At 52.8% G+C, this 19802-nt stretch overlaps 1 protein-coding gene across 1 annotated transcript in view; it reads right to left on the bottom strand.

Annotated features, from left to right (window-relative positions):
* Nucleotides 1–19802, bottom strand: part of ADGRD1 (adhesion G protein-coupled receptor D1) — a 180287-nt gene that overhangs the window by 42071 nt on the left and 118414 nt on the right. The window contains exon 15 of the mRNA XM_023187255.1: nucleotides 14817–14940. Within this exon, the coding sequence (XP_023043023.1) occupies nucleotides 14817–14940 (124 nt within the window). The remainder of the gene's footprint in view (nucleotides 1–14816; nucleotides 14941–19802) is intronic.

Here is a 19802-nt window from a genome sequence, read left to right as displayed (position 1 = left end):
TCTTCCACACAATGGTCTCAATAATGAGGCAGACTTCAGGAGGGATCAAGAAGAAACAGCATGCACACGTCAGGGTCTGCAAACCTCTCTGCTTCAACACAGCTTTCAAGTCCACAGAGTGGCAATCTAGGTGATCCTGATAGTGGCTCACTCCCTTCTCTTTACTACAGGCACGTTCTAGTTGTAACACACATTCAGCCACAGATTTGTCGTTGCATTACTTAACCCTGCAACCCGTGTTAAACGTTAACTCCACCACTACCTGCACATGGCCTGAGGAAACTGGAAGAGAGGGAGGGTGATCTGAGGGAGGGGGAGAGAAATACTGAGTGGGTGTTAGGAGGGAGAGGGCTTCACACAGCCCTCAGTGCTTGGGCAGGAACCTGACAGACAGGACAGGACACAGCCTTCTAGACCAGAGTGATGTGAGCTCTGACAGTAAGTTCCATGAAGACAGGTCAATTGTCTTGTTTAATTCTGAATCCCCAGGGCCCGAGAGAGGATCTGGCAAACTCTAGGCATCATGGAGAACCACAGAAGAGTAGCTGGAAATGACAGAAACAAGGCACCTGCTGCTTGAAGGCATCGAATCCTCAGAGCAAGCCTGTGAGTGGACAGCATGGTTTCCCTTTACAGATGAGGACACTGAGGCAGCCGCAGTAAGTGACTGCCCACCACCATACAGCTGGCAAGAGGCAGGACTGGGGTTGACCCCTGATGGCCCCTGCTTCAGCAGCAAGCATGTATTCAGCACCTACTGTGTGCCAGGCATAGAAGTCTCACCGCAGTGGGGAAGTGGGTAATGAACAAAGACGTGGATGTGTAAACGTGAATAAATACCTAAGGCTGCCAGTGCCGTGTTGATGAGGCTGTGATGGAAACGCACAGGGGCGGTGGCAGAGGTGACTGCAGAGGGACAGAGGGATGGTAGCCCTCACACGGCTATGATCTGAGAAAGGCACTGACCCAGGCCCTAACCTCTCCCTTGGAGCACCTACCTCCGAGTCCTGCTGGCTTCTCAGCCACGAGACGGCCATCTGTCCCAATCCTCTTTCTGACTGATTTCTAGAGCCCCTGCCTTGATCTCTTTGGCCTCCTGGGCTTCCCTGGTCTCCCCACAGCATCAGCCCCATCCTCTACCAAGTCCCTCCTGGCTTGGGCTCCACTGTACACTGGAGCCTCGTCCCTCGAGGCTTACCCCCTCCACGGTGCCTGAGACTCAGACTCAACCCTCCATCACCCCCATGGCTTCTGAGGCCCTGCATGCTCCAGCCCCAGCCCGTGCCTCTGCTGCCTCCATCCACCCCCTCTCTCCCTTCATCATGGGAAAGCACGACCCTCCCCGCTGGTTCAGTAGAGGGGACTGGACATGGGGAGCTGGTTATGAAGGTAAGGGAAGCCCTGAAAAAGCAGAGAAGGCAGTGAGGCAGCCCAGACAGCGGCCACCACGGAAGGGCAGCGGGAGAGGGGACGGCAGCAGAGCCAGGCCGGGCCACCAGCAGAAGCTGGAACCAGACTAGCCTGCCCAGGTGAGGCTGGCGTGGGGGTGCGGGGAAGGGTCTGTACGCAGGGGCTGGAACCACAGGGGGACGCCCATGCCAGCAGGGGCCCAGGCAGGAGGCTGGCCCCTTTGCCCACCCCAGCACCACCATCTTTTCTTGGTTGGACTTGGCAGGAAACCAAGCATAGAGCAGAGAGCAGGGCGAGCGGAGGATGGGTTCCCGGGCACAAGAGCAGAACCCCCGGGCTGGGTCCACACTCCACCCTCACACCAGCCCTTGAACTAACCCCCAGCTTTGACGCCCACCCTGTCCCAGCCAGGCTGGCTCCTCCCTGTCTGGTCCCTCAGCAGCTGGCACCCAGGCTCTCACAGGGCTTGTCTCCCCTTAGGGCAGCCCTCAGTCCCTGGCTGGGCTGCACTCCTGCCCTCGGCTCCTGGACAGCACGAGCGACCAGGCCCTGGCGGATCTGTGACTGCAGGCATCCCTGGTTTGGCGGCCGTCCCTGGCCATAGGCAGCCGTAGTGTGTGCCAGCAGCACGCAGCCAGCCTCCTCCTGGGCTGGGTCCAGTTGCTGGCACATTACACGTCCACTGATGGAAATGAGCCAATAGCCCGGGGACAGGTGGAAATGAGCTGCTTGGCCACTTGAGGGGTGCTGCGGGATGGGAGAGGACTGGCCACAGGCAGGAGATCTGCCCCAAGGACCCAGCTGGTCTGCTGTATGTTTGAGTAGATGCTGGGGCTGGCCTGCCTCGGGCCACCGTGACCTTGTTGAAAGAGTCAGCTGAGGGGACCATCGCCCCCTTGTTTTCCAGACCGGGAACCCTGGGGGCTCCTGCTGCCTCCCCTGGCTGCACAGCTTGCACATCAGTCTGGGGCCAGCTGGGAAAAGAGAAGCCACTCCAGACTTTCCAAGAGTGGAACATTTGACTCAGGGAATTGTCAACTCTCAGGAGGGGAGAGGAGGGGGACCTCACAGGGGTAGTGAGGTGGCCCAGGAATGCACCATGCCACAAATCCCCCAGTGGAAGCCAGATCCACAGACTGTCCAGCAGGGCTGCAGCCATAGCAGAGGCGCGGCCGCTGCCCGAAAAGCCACCTATAGCAGTGACAGAGAAGAGCTGTTGGGCCTCCTCCCCTCCCATCACCTACCCCACGTGACAGACCTGGGCCTCAGCACGGTGGCTGGCCCTGGGAGGCAGAGCCGGGCAGCAGGAGGCAGGTAGATCTCAGAGCAGAACCCAGGACCCAACATGACTGGGAACTCAAGGCCCAGCCCCTGCTGTGCCCCAGACGACAGCTGCTTTAAACAGCTGTGGCGATGTGAAACTGGCCGGGCAGTGCCACCACAGGAACCCATCCTCACAGGTGGAGGTGGGATGTGTGGCACAGGATGTGGGTCGTTTGCTGTGGCCAAAGACCACCATCACTTCAGCGTCCACCCATGGGAGAGCTACGCAGTGGTTAACACGGGAAGATGTGGCTCTGTGTACCCCGAGAAGGAGCAACCTCCAAGATACGTGGATACGTTTTTTAAAGTGTGCCATCTTGCCAGGCATGGTGGTGCACATCTCTAATCCCAGCTACTTGGGAGGCTGAGGTAGGAGGATCTCTGGAGCCCAGGAGGTCAAGGCTGCAGTGAGCCGAGCTGGCGCCACTGAGTCCAGCCTGGGCCACGGTGTGCAACCTTGTCTCTAAAACAGATAAACAGTAAATAAACATAAAGGGAGCAATCGTTATACTTCACCATCCTTTGTTTAAAGAACAAATCGGTTTGCATCCATTGAGGTACAGAAAATTTAAAAAACAAACAGAAATAGAACAAAGAGCAATGCAGGGCCCCAGGCTCAGCAACCGCATCTGGAATGACAGAAAAGCAAGCATGTGTCTAGGCCGCTGCTCTGGGCAGGGCCGGGAGAGGCAGGAACGGTGGCCGTGACCGTCAGTTTCCATTCTCTGCCTTCAGTTTTCTTGCATTTTCCCACGTGCGTGTATCATCTTTACAAACAAGTCAGCCTACAGAACCCCTGTCTCCTGACACCCCATCTTCCTGTATGTCCCAGGAAGAGCCCTCAAGCTCCTGTCCCCACTCCTAACACAGGGGCTGGCAGCTTCTCCTAGATGGCCCACATCCCCACTCTAATTCCCAAGATTCAGCACACTCATGACAAAAAACATGTGTTGACCAGAAACCTGGCTCTCTTCAGACATCACGCTCTGACCACAGCCTTGCAGCCCACAGCTGCCCCGCCAAAGCGACCTGATCCCTCAGCTGGGCTATGCATCCATCTGCCCCTGGAACGTCCAGTCTGGCCCCCGACCACATTCCCAGTCCTGGCCACCCGGCCCGCCCCCAGCCCCACAGAGTGAGACCCCAATTCTGAGGGTAGCCCTGAAAGAAGATCCCCCAAGACAGGATCACCCCAGAGGCTGCTGCCAGCTCCCTCTCAAGCACAGCACAGCTCCCGAGCAGACACTGCTTCAGGAGAATTCGGGAATAAATGAAGCAACATCTGCTTCTCCTCTAAAGGGAGCAGCCTGGGTCTGGCTGGAGGAGGCAAAGGCAATTGAATTTGTCAAGAGGGGCAGGGGTGGAACCCTCAGAACCTTGAACCTACGTCTCCCTGCCCCCAGGACTGTGAGGTGCCCAGGCAGGGCTGGGGCTGAGCTGATGGCAAAGCTGAGTCCCGGCAGCTCCTGGCTGCTGCTCCACCCCGAAACACAGGTTTTCACCTCTTAGGTCCTTTCCCAATGTCCCAGGTGGCCAGCAACCTGAGAGCCGGGGGCACTGACGGGAGAGATGGGGGTGGCAGGTGTCGTCCCTGCTCCCAGGGCTCACTCAGCTCTCCACTCAGAGAGGCACAGGCCACAGGTACAGGGGAGGGCTCTGGGGGCTGAAAGTGGGCGTCTTGAGGGAGATTGGAGGGGCATGGGAGGGGTGCGTAGGGTGGGAGACAGGAGGGGATAGAAGGACGCATGCCCCTGTGCCTCCCGCCGGCGAGCTCCCAGCTCCCACCCCCAGCCCAGCTCTCAGCAGCCCAGGACAGGGCTTGGGAAAACTCCCCCGTGAGGCGAGGTGGGAACAGCACGCACCCGTGCACCTGGAGGGTGCTGGTGGAATGGTAAGGAGCCCATGCAGAAGGACCCAGCAGGCTTTGCCCACCACCCTCTCCTTCTGGAAGAACTGCAGAGGCTGGGAAATCAGAAGGGATGGTGACAATTTTCTGGGTCTCTAAGAGGACGGCACTGAGGACAGGTGTCCTCCCCACTCGGCCGGAAGACGCTAGTGAACCACGGCATCGCTCCGGGAGTCAGGGGGTGGGCTGCTGAACAAACCAACTTCTTTGTTACTCCTGGGCAAGGCAGGACACTCTTCTGCCTCCAGGATTAGAGGGGTCCAGGGATGGGTGGAGGGGCTTCTCCTCTGAGCCCCTCCAGCCTCCACAGTTCCCCCCATCCCCATCAACAGGGCAACAGACCACCCTGCCCTGGTGCCCACAGCCAAGGACTGAACCTTCTTACAAAGAGCGAGTGGAAGGAGACTTGTGGCCATGAACGGGTTAATGCCGGGACGGCTGCAGTCCCAGGTGCAATAGCCAGGCCTGCTCCACCCCACTCCCACTCCACTCTCACGGGGTCCTCAGGGCCAGGACATCCCCAAGAACCTCATACTCACGGCTCACTGTGACCTCACTCCATCAGGCAGTGTTTGGGGCTGGGTGCTGAGGCTGGGTACTGAGACTGGGTACTGAGGCTGGGTGCTCAGGGCTGGGTGCTCAGGGCTCAGTGCTGAGGCTGGGGACTGAGGCTGGGTACCAAGTTGGGTGCTCAGGGCTGGGTGCTGAGGCTGGGTGTTTTGGCCTGAGTGGTGTCTATTTCTCCCTCCTCTGATAACCACCACAGCTCCACAAGGAAAGTGTCCCACCCGTGTCGCAGCAGGGAAACTGAAGCTCAGAGCAGGCACCTGCCCAAGGCCTCTCGGCATATCACCAGGAGGGACCTGTGTGTCCAGCTGGCTGGGAGGCAGAGGGGCCACTGCTGACCCCAGCTGCTTGCAGGAGGTGTTACTGGGAGGTGGTCTGGCTGACATTCGCGCAGAGACCCCGTGGAGGGAGCCTGTTTCTCACTCGAGCTGTACATGCTGCAGCTGCTGGCACCACTGTTGGCACAGTCTCGCCTGTGACACACCCTCGGGACCGCAAATACAGCTCAGAGTGGTTCTCACAGCTCCCAGCAATGCTATGTAATTCAGGCCCCTGCCACTGCCTGCCCTGTGCCCTTCCCTGGAGCCAGAGCCTGTCTGAGGGGCTCAAGGCTGCACCTGCCTGGGTAACCACAGGGCGCGGGGCCTAGAAACGTGGGTCCGGGCGGAGGCCGTGCCGTTCCTGCCTCAGGAAGGCGTGGTGTGCCCCCACGGTGCCCTTCCTTTCCCACCCATAGCTAGATTTAGAAATGCCCAGAAAAGCCTGCAGTTGGTTTCAGGACACGGACTCCTCTGACTCAGAAACCACAACCTCAAATGCCTCCGAGAGGCAGGGCATCAGCTCAGGAGGGCAGCGGGGCCGCAGACATAACCACCAGGTGGGACTGTGCTGCCAAAACGAGCATGCTCCCTCCTACAGTCCTAACCAAAGTCCTTCTCAGTGGAGATGCCACTTTCCCCCCAGAAAAGAGCAGGAAGCATTTCACGGTCTCCTAAAAGCAGAGGAACGATACGAACATGATGAGGAGGGACAGCTGCTTGTGGTACAGGGAGGCCATGTGGACCGGGGGGTTCTGGGGACCTTGCCCCAAGCACAGGGGTGGCAGCCACTCGCCTCCAGCATCATTTCCAGCCAGACAGGGAAGCCTAGCATGGCCAATTTTTCTTCTTTTTATTAAAAAAAAATCCAAAAGTTTAGATAAAATATCTGTGTTTTGGAATACTGACAACCAATTTTTAAAAATTTAAGCCCCTGTGGGCTAAAGGAAGCCCGTTCACTGGCCAGAGTCAGCCTTCAGACCACAGTTCATGACCATCTTATTGAAGTGCTATTTCCCTGTGACCACCAGGCCCCAGGAAGGGGTGTTCGGGGACTGGCATTCCCAGGGGCTCCTGTACTGGCACAGGGCTCCTGCACCCCCCAGGTCAGAGTCACCCCAAGGCAGGTGCCCATGCCTGGGATGCTTCCCGTGCCCGAAGCCTGGGAAGCGGCCACCTGTGAGGAAGCGGCCACCTGCAGGAAAAAGAGCACACTGCGGCGGGCCCTGGGGCTCCTCCCAAGCTCCCACACACTCCTCGACCACTGCCCTTCCTCACTGGGTGCAGCCTTGGCAGGAATGTCCGTCAACATCCGGGGGCTCTCCCACCTTAGACAGCGAGACCATCTCCCTGGCCTGCACACCCTGAGCAGGGAACACAAGTGCCAGGAACAGGTGCGGCTGAATTTTCCCTAAGGCCAGGCCCAAATGCCTTCCACGGCACCAGTCCCCATGCCCAGCACCTTCACTGGGTGCGTGGCTTCAGCAAGAAATGCTGGGTGGTCCACACCTGAGCCCTCCTCTTGGTTCCTGGCTGAGCCAGCCCACACCTGCATCCACCCCTGTGTTAACCTCAGGTCCTCGCTCCCTCATACCCTGCCGGCCAGTCCTTAGAGAGGACAGAAAGTTGAACTCCCACCTACCTGCGGCAGTACAGACCAGTTGTGTCAGCATGACTGGGATCCACTGACTAAACCAGCATGCATGGGGCATTCCGGCCTCCAAGGAGAACACATCTGTTTCCCTAAGTTCCTCGCCCCTTGTGGAGCAGACTCAATCCTCCATGCCCTCATTCATACAGCAAACATGGGCACAGGCGTGTCTCAGTACCCGCGCGTCAGGAAGGAGCAGTGAGCATGAAACATCACCCCTGGGTAGCAGGCCTCAGAAACACCTCTTCGAGGCCGGGCGCGGTGGCTCAAGCCTGTAATCCCAGCACTTTGGGAGGCCGAGACGGGCGGATCACGAGGTCAGGAGATTGAGAGCATCCTGGCTAACACGGTGAAACCCCGTCTCTACTAAAAATACAAAAAATTAGCCGGGCGTGGTGGCGGGCGCCTGTAGTCCCAGCTACTCCGGAGGCTGAGGCAGGAGAATGGCGTAAACCCGGGAGGCAGAGCTTGCAGTGAGTTGAGATCCGGCCACTGCACTCCAGCCTGGGCGACAGAGCGAGACTCCGTCTCAAAAAAAAAAAAAAAAAAAAAAAGAAACACCTCTTCGAGGTAGCTGATTTTATTCATTTGATCATGTCATGCAATTCCACACAAATACACACCTGGGTCAGAGCCCACAGGCTGGTGTTTATAGTCCTTTCTCTCCCCAGCTCCTGCCACTGCTTTACCTGTGTGGCCCCCTCCTGCCCTTGCCCACTAACAACCTTGAATGCGCTGTCCATGCCTTTCTGATAATCACATACCAAGATACAAATGTTGCATATTTAAACACATACACAGAACACACCCACGCACAGGCACAGGGGATTCTGCCGTGGCTTTACAGAAATGGGATCTGTATCGCTCTAGTCTACCTCTTGTCCTGTTCACACAACGTTCCCTTGGAAATGGCTGCAAGTGCACTGGTATGACGACAGTCCATTCTTTCACAGCTGCACCGCGTTTCCTGACTTCATCATTCCTCTTTTAGTGCAGAGATGAATAATATCCCTTAGCGTGGATGTATTAGAATTTATGCAATCACTAGTGTTATGTTTATTCATGCTTCTGTTCCTTCTACTATAAATAATGTAAATATTCTGATTTCATACTTTTTTATGTCATCTTACTTGCTGATTCTTTTAACTCTCTGACATAGATTCTCATGGGTGTACTGAGAAGTTACTGAGTCTGTTCTGGATGAATTCTCTGTTCCAATGGCCTACTTTTCCAGGAAAATTTTATCCAATTAAAATAAAAACTTGCCTTCTCTGGGTTCTTACTGGATCTGGGGTTGCTAATTTCGAAGGTGCAGAAAGCACGCCTGGGGAGTAGAGCGGCTGCGGTGGTGAGGGGTGGGTCTGGATGCAGATCTACTGGACAACCCGGGCGTTTGTTGCCCTGCTTGAACTGCACTCAGCAGGAGAAGTTAGAAGCACTCAGAGATGACGCCATGTTTTTGTGACTCACATGTAAAGCAAAGCTACCCATTCTTGCCCACGGCTGGAGGAGGAATAAATTGGTACATGGTTCCCAGAGTGCAATGCAGCAATGTTTTTCAAAACCAAAATGCCTGTGCCCTTTGCCCACAGATTCACCTGCCAGCAATTTATTCTAAAGAAGCGTGTGCAGGGTCATGCACTCCGGAACCATCAGAAGTCGCCAGATGCTGGAAGCCATCATAGTGTCCGTCAGCAGATGCCTGGACACGGCCCCTCAGGGCATGGGTCCTAATCACCAGCTGACAGCAGAATGCAAAGACGGAGTGTCGTTTCGGGGTCTCCCTCCCCTGGACAGCAGCCCTGAAGCCCGCCCCACCTCGGCCCCGTGCACTCAGGTGAACCCTGTTGTCTGATGGGCTTTCCACAAAAACGGCACTGCCCACTTAGGAGGAAGGGGGCTTCCCCAAACACCACCGAGGAGGAGGCTGGGCATGGAGACAAGCCCGGGGAAAGCCTCGGAGAGAGAAGGCACACGATGCGGATGTGAGCTCCTGAGCAGAGAGCCTGCACCAGGAACCCAAGTAAGGTCACTGGTGCTATTTTTATTAATTCTCTGAGCGTGCTGCAAATTTGGTTCCTACTTATGATATCAGTCTTAACTTTTTTTAATGTTGATGAGAATGTTCATTTTTAGCATGGATAATTTTAAACCATTTTTAAATCAACCTTTTCTGGCAATGAATAGATGTGATTTGCTCCCACGAAGACACCCACAGACTGTCGAAATCCAGTGTCACCGAGAGGGAGCGGTGACGGATGGAGACCCATAAGTCGTCCCTGTTCCAGGTTTTTTACTCGCTGGACCAGGCCCTTCCCTTCCTTCCTCTACCACAAAAACATAACATGTACAAACACAGTTTTCAGCTGAAAGTGCACCTCCCTCTCTCCGGCCATGCCAAGAAGGAAGCCACACTGGGCTTTAGTTCTCAGCCTATAGAGGGCCCAGAAGAGGAGGCTCTGCTCCCAGGTAGCTGGTGCTCCAGAGCCCGGGCATAGCCCCAACATTCGGGATTTGGCTGAAGGCCGGGCTCTGCCCCCTGATGTGACCTCAGGGAATCCCCTATGACTCACCTGTGATGGCCACAATGATAGCACCTCACTCATGTGGTGAGGACTGAAGGAGAGGGCAGGCCTGAGTGCAAGACCCCACCAGGCAGGGAGCACCCACAGACAGGGAGCCCCCACAGGCAGGGAGCACTCACTGGCCGGGAGCACTCACTGGCAGGCAGCACCCTTCAGGTAGGGAGCACCCATCAGGTAAGGAGCACTCACTGGTCAAGAGCACTACCAGGTAGTGAGCACCCACTGGCAGGGAGCACCTGCAGGCAGGGAGTATCCAACAGTTAGGAGCATCTACAGGCAGGGAGCCTCTGAAATGGTGCCTGTTACTGTCTTTCCCTTACTCCCAGGTGGTCAGCTGTGACAGCCACAATCGCCAGCCTGCATTCAATAAATGGCTCCCAGCAGCCAGTGGGCCCAGCACCCACTCTGCAGAGTTACGCATGAAGGAAGATGTTCCCTGAGGCAATGCCTGTGTCCAGAACCCCTGCCCACTGGCCCTTGGTTTGGGTTCCTTTTTAAGCCACAGTCTATTTCTTCTGTCTCTGAATCTTACAGGTTCCCACTTCACTCACTTCCAGGCTGACGACCTGTCTCTCCTTCAGCTCCTGGGACAAAGGAAGTTTTTCACATGCCAATGAGCACATATTTGGGGCCAGACTAACCGTGCTCAGATTGGGTAACAATTGCTGCAGCCAGCTCCCAGGACATGAACAGAAATCTGAGCTGATGTTTGCAGACTGGGTGCCTGTGCCTGGGTCTGTCCAGAGGGTGGTCTGGGACCCGTGGGGCCTCACTCCACCGGGCCTTGTCGGAAACAAGGATGCCAGGCCCCACCCCAGACCCGCTGAATAAGGGGTCTGCATCTTCACAAGACCCCGGGCGGCTGGTCCAGCACACAGATGACCTCTCACATATGGCTCAGAAGTAATAACTGACGACACCTCTAACAGTCAGAAGATTTCATGGGAGAAACAGATCGCCAGCGTTTTCAGTCATCTGCAGTGCCACTCCTGCCCCTCCACCTCTGCCACACCAGCAGGGTGCCGGTTCTTGGGTCTCTGCAGCAGCCTCCACCACCTCTCCTGCTCCCTGCCTCCTGCCCCTCACGACCCCTGGGCCTGGAGCCCCTGCCTCAGCCCTGGCGTCTCCCCGAGGACCACCCCAGCTGCTCCCTCCTTGCCCTCTGCCTGTGCCCTATCCTCTGCCTGTGCCAGGAGGCTCCATCCTTTCCACCCTGAGATGTAGAGTCCACTGCCACCTTCTCAGGCAGGCCCTCCTGGGCCTCCGTCTTTAAAACAGCACCGGCATCACCAGCACCGTGTGTTAGTCCCTAATTACCCCCAAGTCATGCTACGTGATCTCCCGCGTGGCCCTTACGGGGCAGGACGTGGTGTGCACTGACTCGTGGTGTCTCTGTGAGCACCACAGCATCCTCACCACCAGGTCCCCATGGCCCGGGTGCTACCTCAACAGCCCAGGCTCCACCAGTAATTTAATAACGCACTGTTGAACAATGGGGGACCGCCAGCAAGCGCCCCCTCTCTCTGGGGCTCAGTTTCTCCGCTGGTGAGACGAGCAGCCTTGGCCACAGCACCGTGCTGACCGCCCATCTCCAGGAATGGTCAGGTGCTCTCTGTGGGGGCAGCTCTGCGCCTTCTCCCCTGGGCTGCTCCCTACGACACCAGGAGGGAAGCCCGAAGGGAGCCCTGTGGGCTGGGCCCTGGCAGGAGGGGAGAGGAGAAACGGAGCCCATGGGAGGAGAGAGACGGCGTCACGGCCGTCCACAGAGGATGGTGCTCCTCAGACTGAGGCCTGGTCCATGGCAAGAAATTTAAACCCAGGAACTGTTTCTATATTCACCTCTCTCTAGTGTAGTTTCATTTATTCTGTTTAATTTTCTTTAAATTGCCACCAATGATCCAGGTCATGGCTCTCCCCAGCTGCGAATGGCCCACCTCCACGTGGAGGCCCTGGGGTCTGCAAGCCAGGAGAAGAGGGGCCGCTGGGAAGGCATGGGGGCGTGGGGGCTGGGAAGGGGCAGTCGCTGGCTGGGCAGCTGCTCTCGGAGTACCACTCCTTAAGGAGCACCCCTCAGGATTGTCTGGTGGGTCACACCTGCCTGCACAACATTTACCACTGAAGGGTGAGGGCAACGGGGGGGCTTGGGTCCCACCAGCCTTACGACAGAGCCACCCCTTTGGAACCTCTAAAACCCCACGGCCCTGAGCCAGAATGCTCTGGCATGCAAGGGCTTGGCAGCTCTGCTTGCTACATGGCCGGCCCTTCTTGGGGGACCCTGACGGCGTGGAAGCTACTGAGGAGACTGCCGGTCCCGTCACCTGACACTTCATCTCGCACAGCGCCAAGGGCTCCTGGGTCCAGGCTCCAAAACACGTAGGTCTAGGATGCTGGGTGTGCATCTGTGCACGAGGGGCCCAAGGTGTGTGGTGCCCCCTCCTATCCACTTCAGATATGTCTCAGAGCCTGGGCAACAAAGTGAGGCCCCATCTCTAATTAATACACGCACACAAAAAAGCCGGTGCAGTGACTCACACCTGTAATCCCAGCGCTTTGTGGGCTAAGGTGGGAGCATTGCTTGAAGCCAGGGTTCAAGACCAGCCTGAGAAACATGGTGAGAGCCCAGCTCTACAAAAAAATTAAAACTTAGCCAGGCGTTGTGGCATGTGCCTATAGTCCCAGCTACTTGGGTGGCTGAGGTGGGAGGATAGCCTGAGCCCAGGAGTTCTAGGCTGTAGTGAGCCATGATCAGACTACTGCACTCCAGCCTGGGCAACAGGGTGAGACCCTGTCTCTAAAAATTAATTTACTTAATTTAATAAAAATAAAATACGGCTTGGATATCTCTCTGGAGTCTCCAAAAGTGATTCACGGTGTGACATGAAGCCCATCATACATTTTGTGAAAAGAAAGGGCCTTCTCTTTGGAAACAGGAATAGCTGTTTCCCTCCAGTGTCTTCCGCAGAATGGGGCTCATACACACTCATGTAAGCAGCAGCCCATGGGCCAGTGAGGCTGGGATCACCCCGGCTGCAGGTGTCATGTGCGTCTTTCGCCCTGAGGCATGTGAGCAGCAGCCCGTGGGCCGGTGAGGCTGGGATCACGTCGGCCAAAAGTGTCACGTGCATCTTTCGCCCTGTGAGGGGCTGCGGCTCAGGGGCATCTGCCATTTCGTTTCCACGGAATTTAAAGATGAGGTTATCTCCATCTGCCCCAGCAGCATTACAAGTCACTTCCAAACACCAAGGCCCCGTCCCCACTGATCTAAGAGTGACTGTGGTCCACCCGGCCTCCGCACACAGAGTCCTGTGGCTCAGGTTTGCTGGTGGTTTCTGTTGGGGAGTGAGGGTTGCCTGGGCTGAGCACTGGACCTGTGACTGTGTCCCAGTGAGCTCGTGTCCTTCCCACAGCAACCACCTGGGAGGCTGCATTCCTAGGCCCTCTTTCTGGAAAAGGAAAAGTCTCCCAGGATGGGAGAAGGCGGAACCCGGATTCTGCCTCTGTTATACCTTGAAGAGTTCTGTCTCCTGGTCAACAGGACGGTGGAAGCCCAACCCATTCAACCCCCCAAAAACCCACACGAAACCACACAGGACACGTGGGGCAGCACTGCCCTCTGGTCCAGTGCAGACACTGCAGACGCTGGTGGGTTCAGGTAGATTCCGCCTGTCCACGGCCTTGATAAACGTGACCACAGAGGCAGGCAGTGACCCAGGCAGGGATGGGTGTTCATGCCCTGGAGACAAAGTGCCTGCTGGGAAACACCTGAGCGTGGCGCCCCCTCCCAGGGGAGCTGCTGTGATCAGAGACATCCTGACTCTTCCCAAAGCCACCATGAAGAGCCCTAGACTGGGAATGAGCCCCCAGAAGTGACTGGCCACGATGAGCACATGAGGCTCTAAAAGACCAGGGCCCCACACGCAAGATGAGTCTCGTGGCAAATCTGTCCGGGAGACGCTGAGGTGTCACTGCTTCCCTGCCTGACTTACCCTCCAGCCTGGCCTCTCTCAGCCCCCAAAATGCCCAACGCCAGCAACAGATTACAGCCCAGCATCCAACATATCACCGGTTCCCAACACATCTGCCAAACCCAGCCTGGCTCAGAGCAGCCCCATCTACGCTGTCCCAACCACCCCTTCTGGGAGCCCAGTCCACAGAGGAGAGTGTGGGTGTGCAGTGTCAGCAGCCAACACCTCCTTCTACTCCTGGTTTCCACCTACACGCGAGTCTGCTTGCCCCGCCCCAAACCCAGGGTAGCTCAGACCAAGCTGCTCCCGAGCGGCTCTCCAAAGGCTTCCTGCACATTTAGAATGCAATTCACGCTCCTCCCTGAGGCCTGGATGCTGCAGCCAAGGCTGCTCCTCCCGGCCTCCTGCCTCCCCAGGACCTTGGAGCTCAGGGTGCTCCATCTACAGCCACACCACGCCCCTTCCTGCCCCCTGCCCTGTGCATTTGCTGTTTCCTGGCCTAGAACATTCTCCCCCCAGGCCTCCAAGACATCAGCTTCCTCTGGTCATTCAGACGCCAAGTCCCGGAGACACCTCACCACTCACTCCGTGAAGACAGCCCCATTCCCTGCTGTCACCTTCTACTGGGCCATTCTCTTCCACTTTCTTCCTACACTGATTCAAAGTGACTAATTTATCTGCTAGTTTGTTTATTATCTGTCTTTCCCACTAGAACCAAACTCCTCAAGAGCAGGACTGTTTCTTCTTGTTTCCAGCAGAGCCCCCAGCACCCAGCTCACAGTAGGCGCCCAATGAGAATGTGCCAGAGGGACGGATCCCCCCCAGGTGCAGTCTGGGCGTTGCTGTGGGAGGCACACCGCACTGGACTCGGCTTACACAACCATGGGCTCCTCGGATGTTTGCTGGCACCCAATACATGCAGGGCCCTGGACTGCAGAAGCCAAGAGAATGGATTCCGTTTGTAAACACAGGCCCCATGGAGTCATGTGCCCAGGGCCCCATGGGCACGGGCAGGCAAAGCATGCCTCCCGCCCCCACCTGCAGCCTCACGGCACATCCTCCAGGTCCCGGGACCCGAGGCCTGGCTCTTACCTCCAGCGGGACCACCTGCATGAGGATGGCAAAGTTGGTGAGGTGAGTGCAGCGGCAGACGGAGTAGGTGAGGTTTCCTCCCGTGAGCGCACAGCCCTGGTTCGACCAGACCCCTTCTCCGGAGCTGAGGACACAGGAGAAAGGATCAGAGGAGATAGCACCGCACCCTTGGCAGGCAGGGGACTGAAAGCAGCACCCCCTACACCACACGGCCCTGTGAACTCACAGCGGTGCCCACACCTGCCACTCCAGGAATGCACACCCACACCATGGGGTGGGGGTTGGGAGAAGAGATTCTGGCCATGAGGCCGGCGAGAGCTGGAGAGCGTCTGCTGCTGGTCAGGCCACAGGAAGCAAGGCCCTCCCTCTGGGATAGGGAACGGAGAGCTGCTTCGGCACAATCACCCTGAAAAGCACCTGGACAAGGCCCAGCACAAAATGAAACGCACACAGCCCACAGCCCTGCGCCTACAGCACGGGCAGCGGCACGCGCCAGGGACCACATTCAAGACTGGTCACTGAATCATGAGTGATGGTAACTTAAACGCCCATCGGGAAAAACGGGTGAGTGCGGTGTGGGAGAGAGAAATATGACAAAACACCTCGCATCGGTTAAAAAGAACATCCTTGACCAATGTGTATTGATAAAGATAAAACACCAGAACACAATGTACAGTGACTAACCACGAGGCGAGGCCCGTGGGGCCAGCGGCACCACACACTTTCCATGGTCACAGCTATGACCGACACAGAGACTGCGGAGAAAACGCTCGCACAGAAACTCCCCACGGTGTCACCATCAGAGACAGGGTGGCGAGATCAGGATGAGACGGAAAGGTCTAAGGAGACCTTGCTTTTTTATAATGTTTTACTTTTTATGTGAATAATGTGTGGATATATTACTTGCATGACTTTGTAAAGTGTAAACCTAGACAAAAACAACGGGAAGCAAACGTGCTCTCGGTTAACTGTTGCTGTGAATATTGGTGACTATCATTTTCTTCTCTGTATTTCTCTATATTTTCTTTTTTGTTGGTTTGTTTGCCTTGAGACAGGGTCTCACTCTGTTTCCCAGGCTGGAGTGCAGTAGTGCGATCATAGCTCACTGCAGTCTTGAACCCCTGCTCTCACGCGATCCTCCCACCTCAGCCTCCCAGGTAGCTGGGACTACAGGTGCATGCCACCGTGCCCAGTTAACATTGTTCTTTGTTTTTTTGTAGAGATACAGTCTTGCTATGTTGCTCTGGCTGGTCTCGGACTCCTGGGTTAAAACCACCTTCCTGCCTCAGCCTCCCAAAGTACTAGGATTACAGGCGTGAGCCACTGTACCCTGTCTTCTATATTTTCAAATTCCAAAAGAAAAAAAAAAAAGATTTACATGGTTCTTCCCTGAAGTTAGAACCTCAAGTTATCAGTAAAGACAAATCCTTGCTTCAGCCAAAGGCAATGGCGCTTGGGGGAAAGCATTTATAAAGGTGAATATATTAAAAGGCTCTAGTTTGTATTTGCTTTGTATTCACTTTCAACTGTGGTGGCAGCATGGATGTGGCAGATGAGAACTGTGGCTGTCCAGTGGCATGAGTGATGAAGACCCTAGCTTGTACCTCTCCAGCCAATGTCTCTGGATCGAGCACGCACTAGCAGCCCTGGGCAATGGTAACCGTGCATTAGCCCTGGGTGATGTGGAGCCCAAGGGAGGGGCTGGGATGGTCATTCAGACATGACCCAGGGGTGGCTCTGAGTTTGAGGATGGAGACTCAGACAGCAGCTCAGTGGTGATTTTCAGGATTAATGACCTGCTCTCCTAGGGGAGGGAGAAGGCATTTAGCAGAGAGCAGAGGACAAAGCGAGAGCCACTCAGACGTACCAAATGAGAGGAGCAAAACCCCATTAATAACTTCAGAACTGATGCGACTTAAAGATGGGGTCATGTCCTCCTCTTCTACCTTCCCACCCCTTTGTATCTAATTTTCCCAGGACCTTGGAGGGAGTCAGCAAACACCAGCTGTTGTGTTATATACTGCACCTTTGTCTGTCAACTGGCTGCATGAGTACCGTACTTCACTTTGAAGGGGGCCTGAACATTAACAGGCACTGGATTAGGTGAACATGGCCATGGGTATGAACTGCCCCTTCTGCTTACACAAAGGGTAAGCTAAACAACACGAAAGTCACATTGTTCAGAGGGAGCTGCAAAGGTGTGACGATGACCTAGTTAGCCAGAGGAGTAGAGCCTTAAGTGGCATCCAGGAAGATCTACTTCCAAGGGAGTCAGCGAAAACAAAGGGGCAGGCTTGCAGCTTGTGCATAAGTAAGTCTGCTATGGAAGCCAGACGAAGCAGCATCAAATAAGATTAAAGATATGTACGGCCCTGGGACCCAGGAAGCCTGCATCCAAACAGAAAACTGTTCAGTCATGCATAAATAAAGTGTAACGTGCATAAATACGGTAAAAGACATGTATGTCCATACAGGCAAAACACAGAAACAAAAGGTGGAGGAATGATGGAAGAAACACTGAATTAAGCAGCACCATATATTTCCTATGATTATAAATATAAATTATACATAAATTATTGAAAAAACACCCAAAAAACCCTCCCACAGTAGTTATTACTGGGGAAAGGGGTGGAGATCAGGATAAGAGGTAAAGATCAAAGGGAACACTTGCTTTTCTATAACGTTTTACTTTTGAACAAAGTAATATATTGATACATTACTTGTATAATTTCTCAAATCAGTCTAGGAAAAAAAGTGGCCCAGAATTCTAAGCCCAGTGAAAATCTTTCAAGACTTAAAGAGAATACTTTCTCAAATGGTAACTGAATCTATTGCCAGTGGACAAGAACTAAAAGAAGAGTTAAAGGAATATGATACTACACAAAAATCTACAGAAAGAACTAGAATAGCTGGAAGTGGAATAAGTGAAGGTAAATAGGCAATTATTATTGTCTTAATTGCTATAACTGCTCTAGAAGATAACTCAATGTCCAGGGGACAAAAATACTAGCAATGCATTGTGTTTATGATGTCTGTAAAGGTGAAATGTACTACAACAACAGCACACAGAATGGGCAGGAGGAAGTGTGAACCTATTATTATAATGTCTTAGAATACATTTGGAATGATATCATAGCATTTGAAGGCAGGCATGAGTGAATTAGACATATACACACTGTAAGCTTAGGTAACCACTACCAAAAAAGTTAAAAGGATGTATAAATTAGAAATCATTTATAGTAGAGATAAAATAGCATCATAAAAGATATCCAACAACCCAAATAAAGTCAGAAAAAGATAACATTTTAAAAAGATAGAAAAGTTAGAAGACATCTAGCAAAATGGCAGATTTTAATACAACCACATCAATGATTACATGAAATGTAAATTGTCTAAACATGTCAATTAAAAACAGAAATTTGAGGACTGGATTAAAGAAAAGACAAGACCCAGCTATATGGAGTCTAAAAGAAACCCACTTTAAATATAAATATATAAATAAGATAAAAGTTAAATTATGGGAAAAGATACAGCACTCAAACACTAATCAACAAAGCCAGAGTAGTTTTATCCAAATTAGACTAAGTCAACTTCAAAGTAACACATATTTCCCAGGGTAAAGAGGGACATTACGTAACAATAAAAGGGCTAATTTTCCAAGAAGACATAACAATCCTAAACATACATGTACCTAATAACAGAACTTCAAAATTCATTAAAGAAAAATTCATAAAACTAGGAGACAGATAAATCTACCACTAAAATTGGAGAATTCACACTCTTCTCTAATAGACAGAACAAGTTGACAGAAAAGTAGTAAGAATATGGAAGACATAATCCTAACTATCAATCAGCTGGGTGTAATTGACATTTATAGAACACTCCACCAAGAATACACTTTTTTTCAAGTGCACATGGGACGTTCATCAAAGACTGAACATATACGGGGTCTCATAAAAACTTAACAAATTTAAAAGAACTAAAATTATAGAAAGACTATTTTCTGATCATAAAAAAACTATTTACAAATCAACAGCAGAAAGCTCTCTAGAAAATTCCCAACTATTTGGAACTAAACTACACACTTCAAAATAACACAGAGGTTGAAGAGGAAGTCACAAGGAAAATTAGAAAATATTTTAAATTTAACCAAAATAAAAACAACATATCAAAATGTGTGGGATGCAGCTAAATCAGTGCTTACAGAAAAAATACAGCATTAAATGTTTATATTAGAAAATAATAAAACTTCATAGCAATAACCTAAACCTACACTTTAAGAACTTTTAAAATGAAGAGCAAATTAAACTCAATGAAAGCTGAAGGAAGTAAATTAAAGACAAAGAGGATAAGTCAATGAAATTGACAACAGCAACACAAGAGAGAAAAATCAATGAAGCCAAAAGTTGTATCTTTGGAAAAAATCAATAAAACTAATAAATCTATAGTAAGAGTGACTCAGAAAAAAGAAGACACAGATTATAGACATAAAAAGTGAAATGGGAACATCACCACAGACCCTTCAAGCAGGAAAAAGGCTAATAAGGGAATACCACAAGAACTCTGTGCCTATAAATTAAACAACTTTGATGAAATTGATGAATATTTCAAAAAAACATAAATAGCTAAAACGTATTTAAAAAGAAGTAGACGACCTACATAGTCCTGCATCCATAAAAGAAACTGAATGTGTAGTTGAAAACCTGCCAACATTGAAGACAAGGCTCAGATGACTTCATGGCAAACTCTACTAAAATGGAAGAAATGATATCAATTCTATACAAACTATTCCAAAGTGCATTCCAAAATGTAACTTTTATGAAGGTATCATTACCTCGATATAAAAACAAAGACATTACAAAAAAAAAGAAAACTGCAGACCAATATCCGACATGCACGGAGACACAAAAATTCTCAACTACTGTAGCCAATTCGATTTAGCAGTATACAAAAAGATAATACATCATGGCCAAGTGTGGTTTACCC

This window comes from Piliocolobus tephrosceles, chromosome 10 (assembly GCF_002776525.5).
Source record: "Piliocolobus tephrosceles isolate RC106 chromosome 10, ASM277652v3, whole genome shotgun sequence".
Classification (NCBI taxonomy): Eukaryota; Metazoa; Chordata; class Mammalia; order Primates; family Cercopithecidae; genus Piliocolobus; species Piliocolobus tephrosceles.
This window is presented reverse-complemented; position numbering and strand designations above follow the sequence as displayed.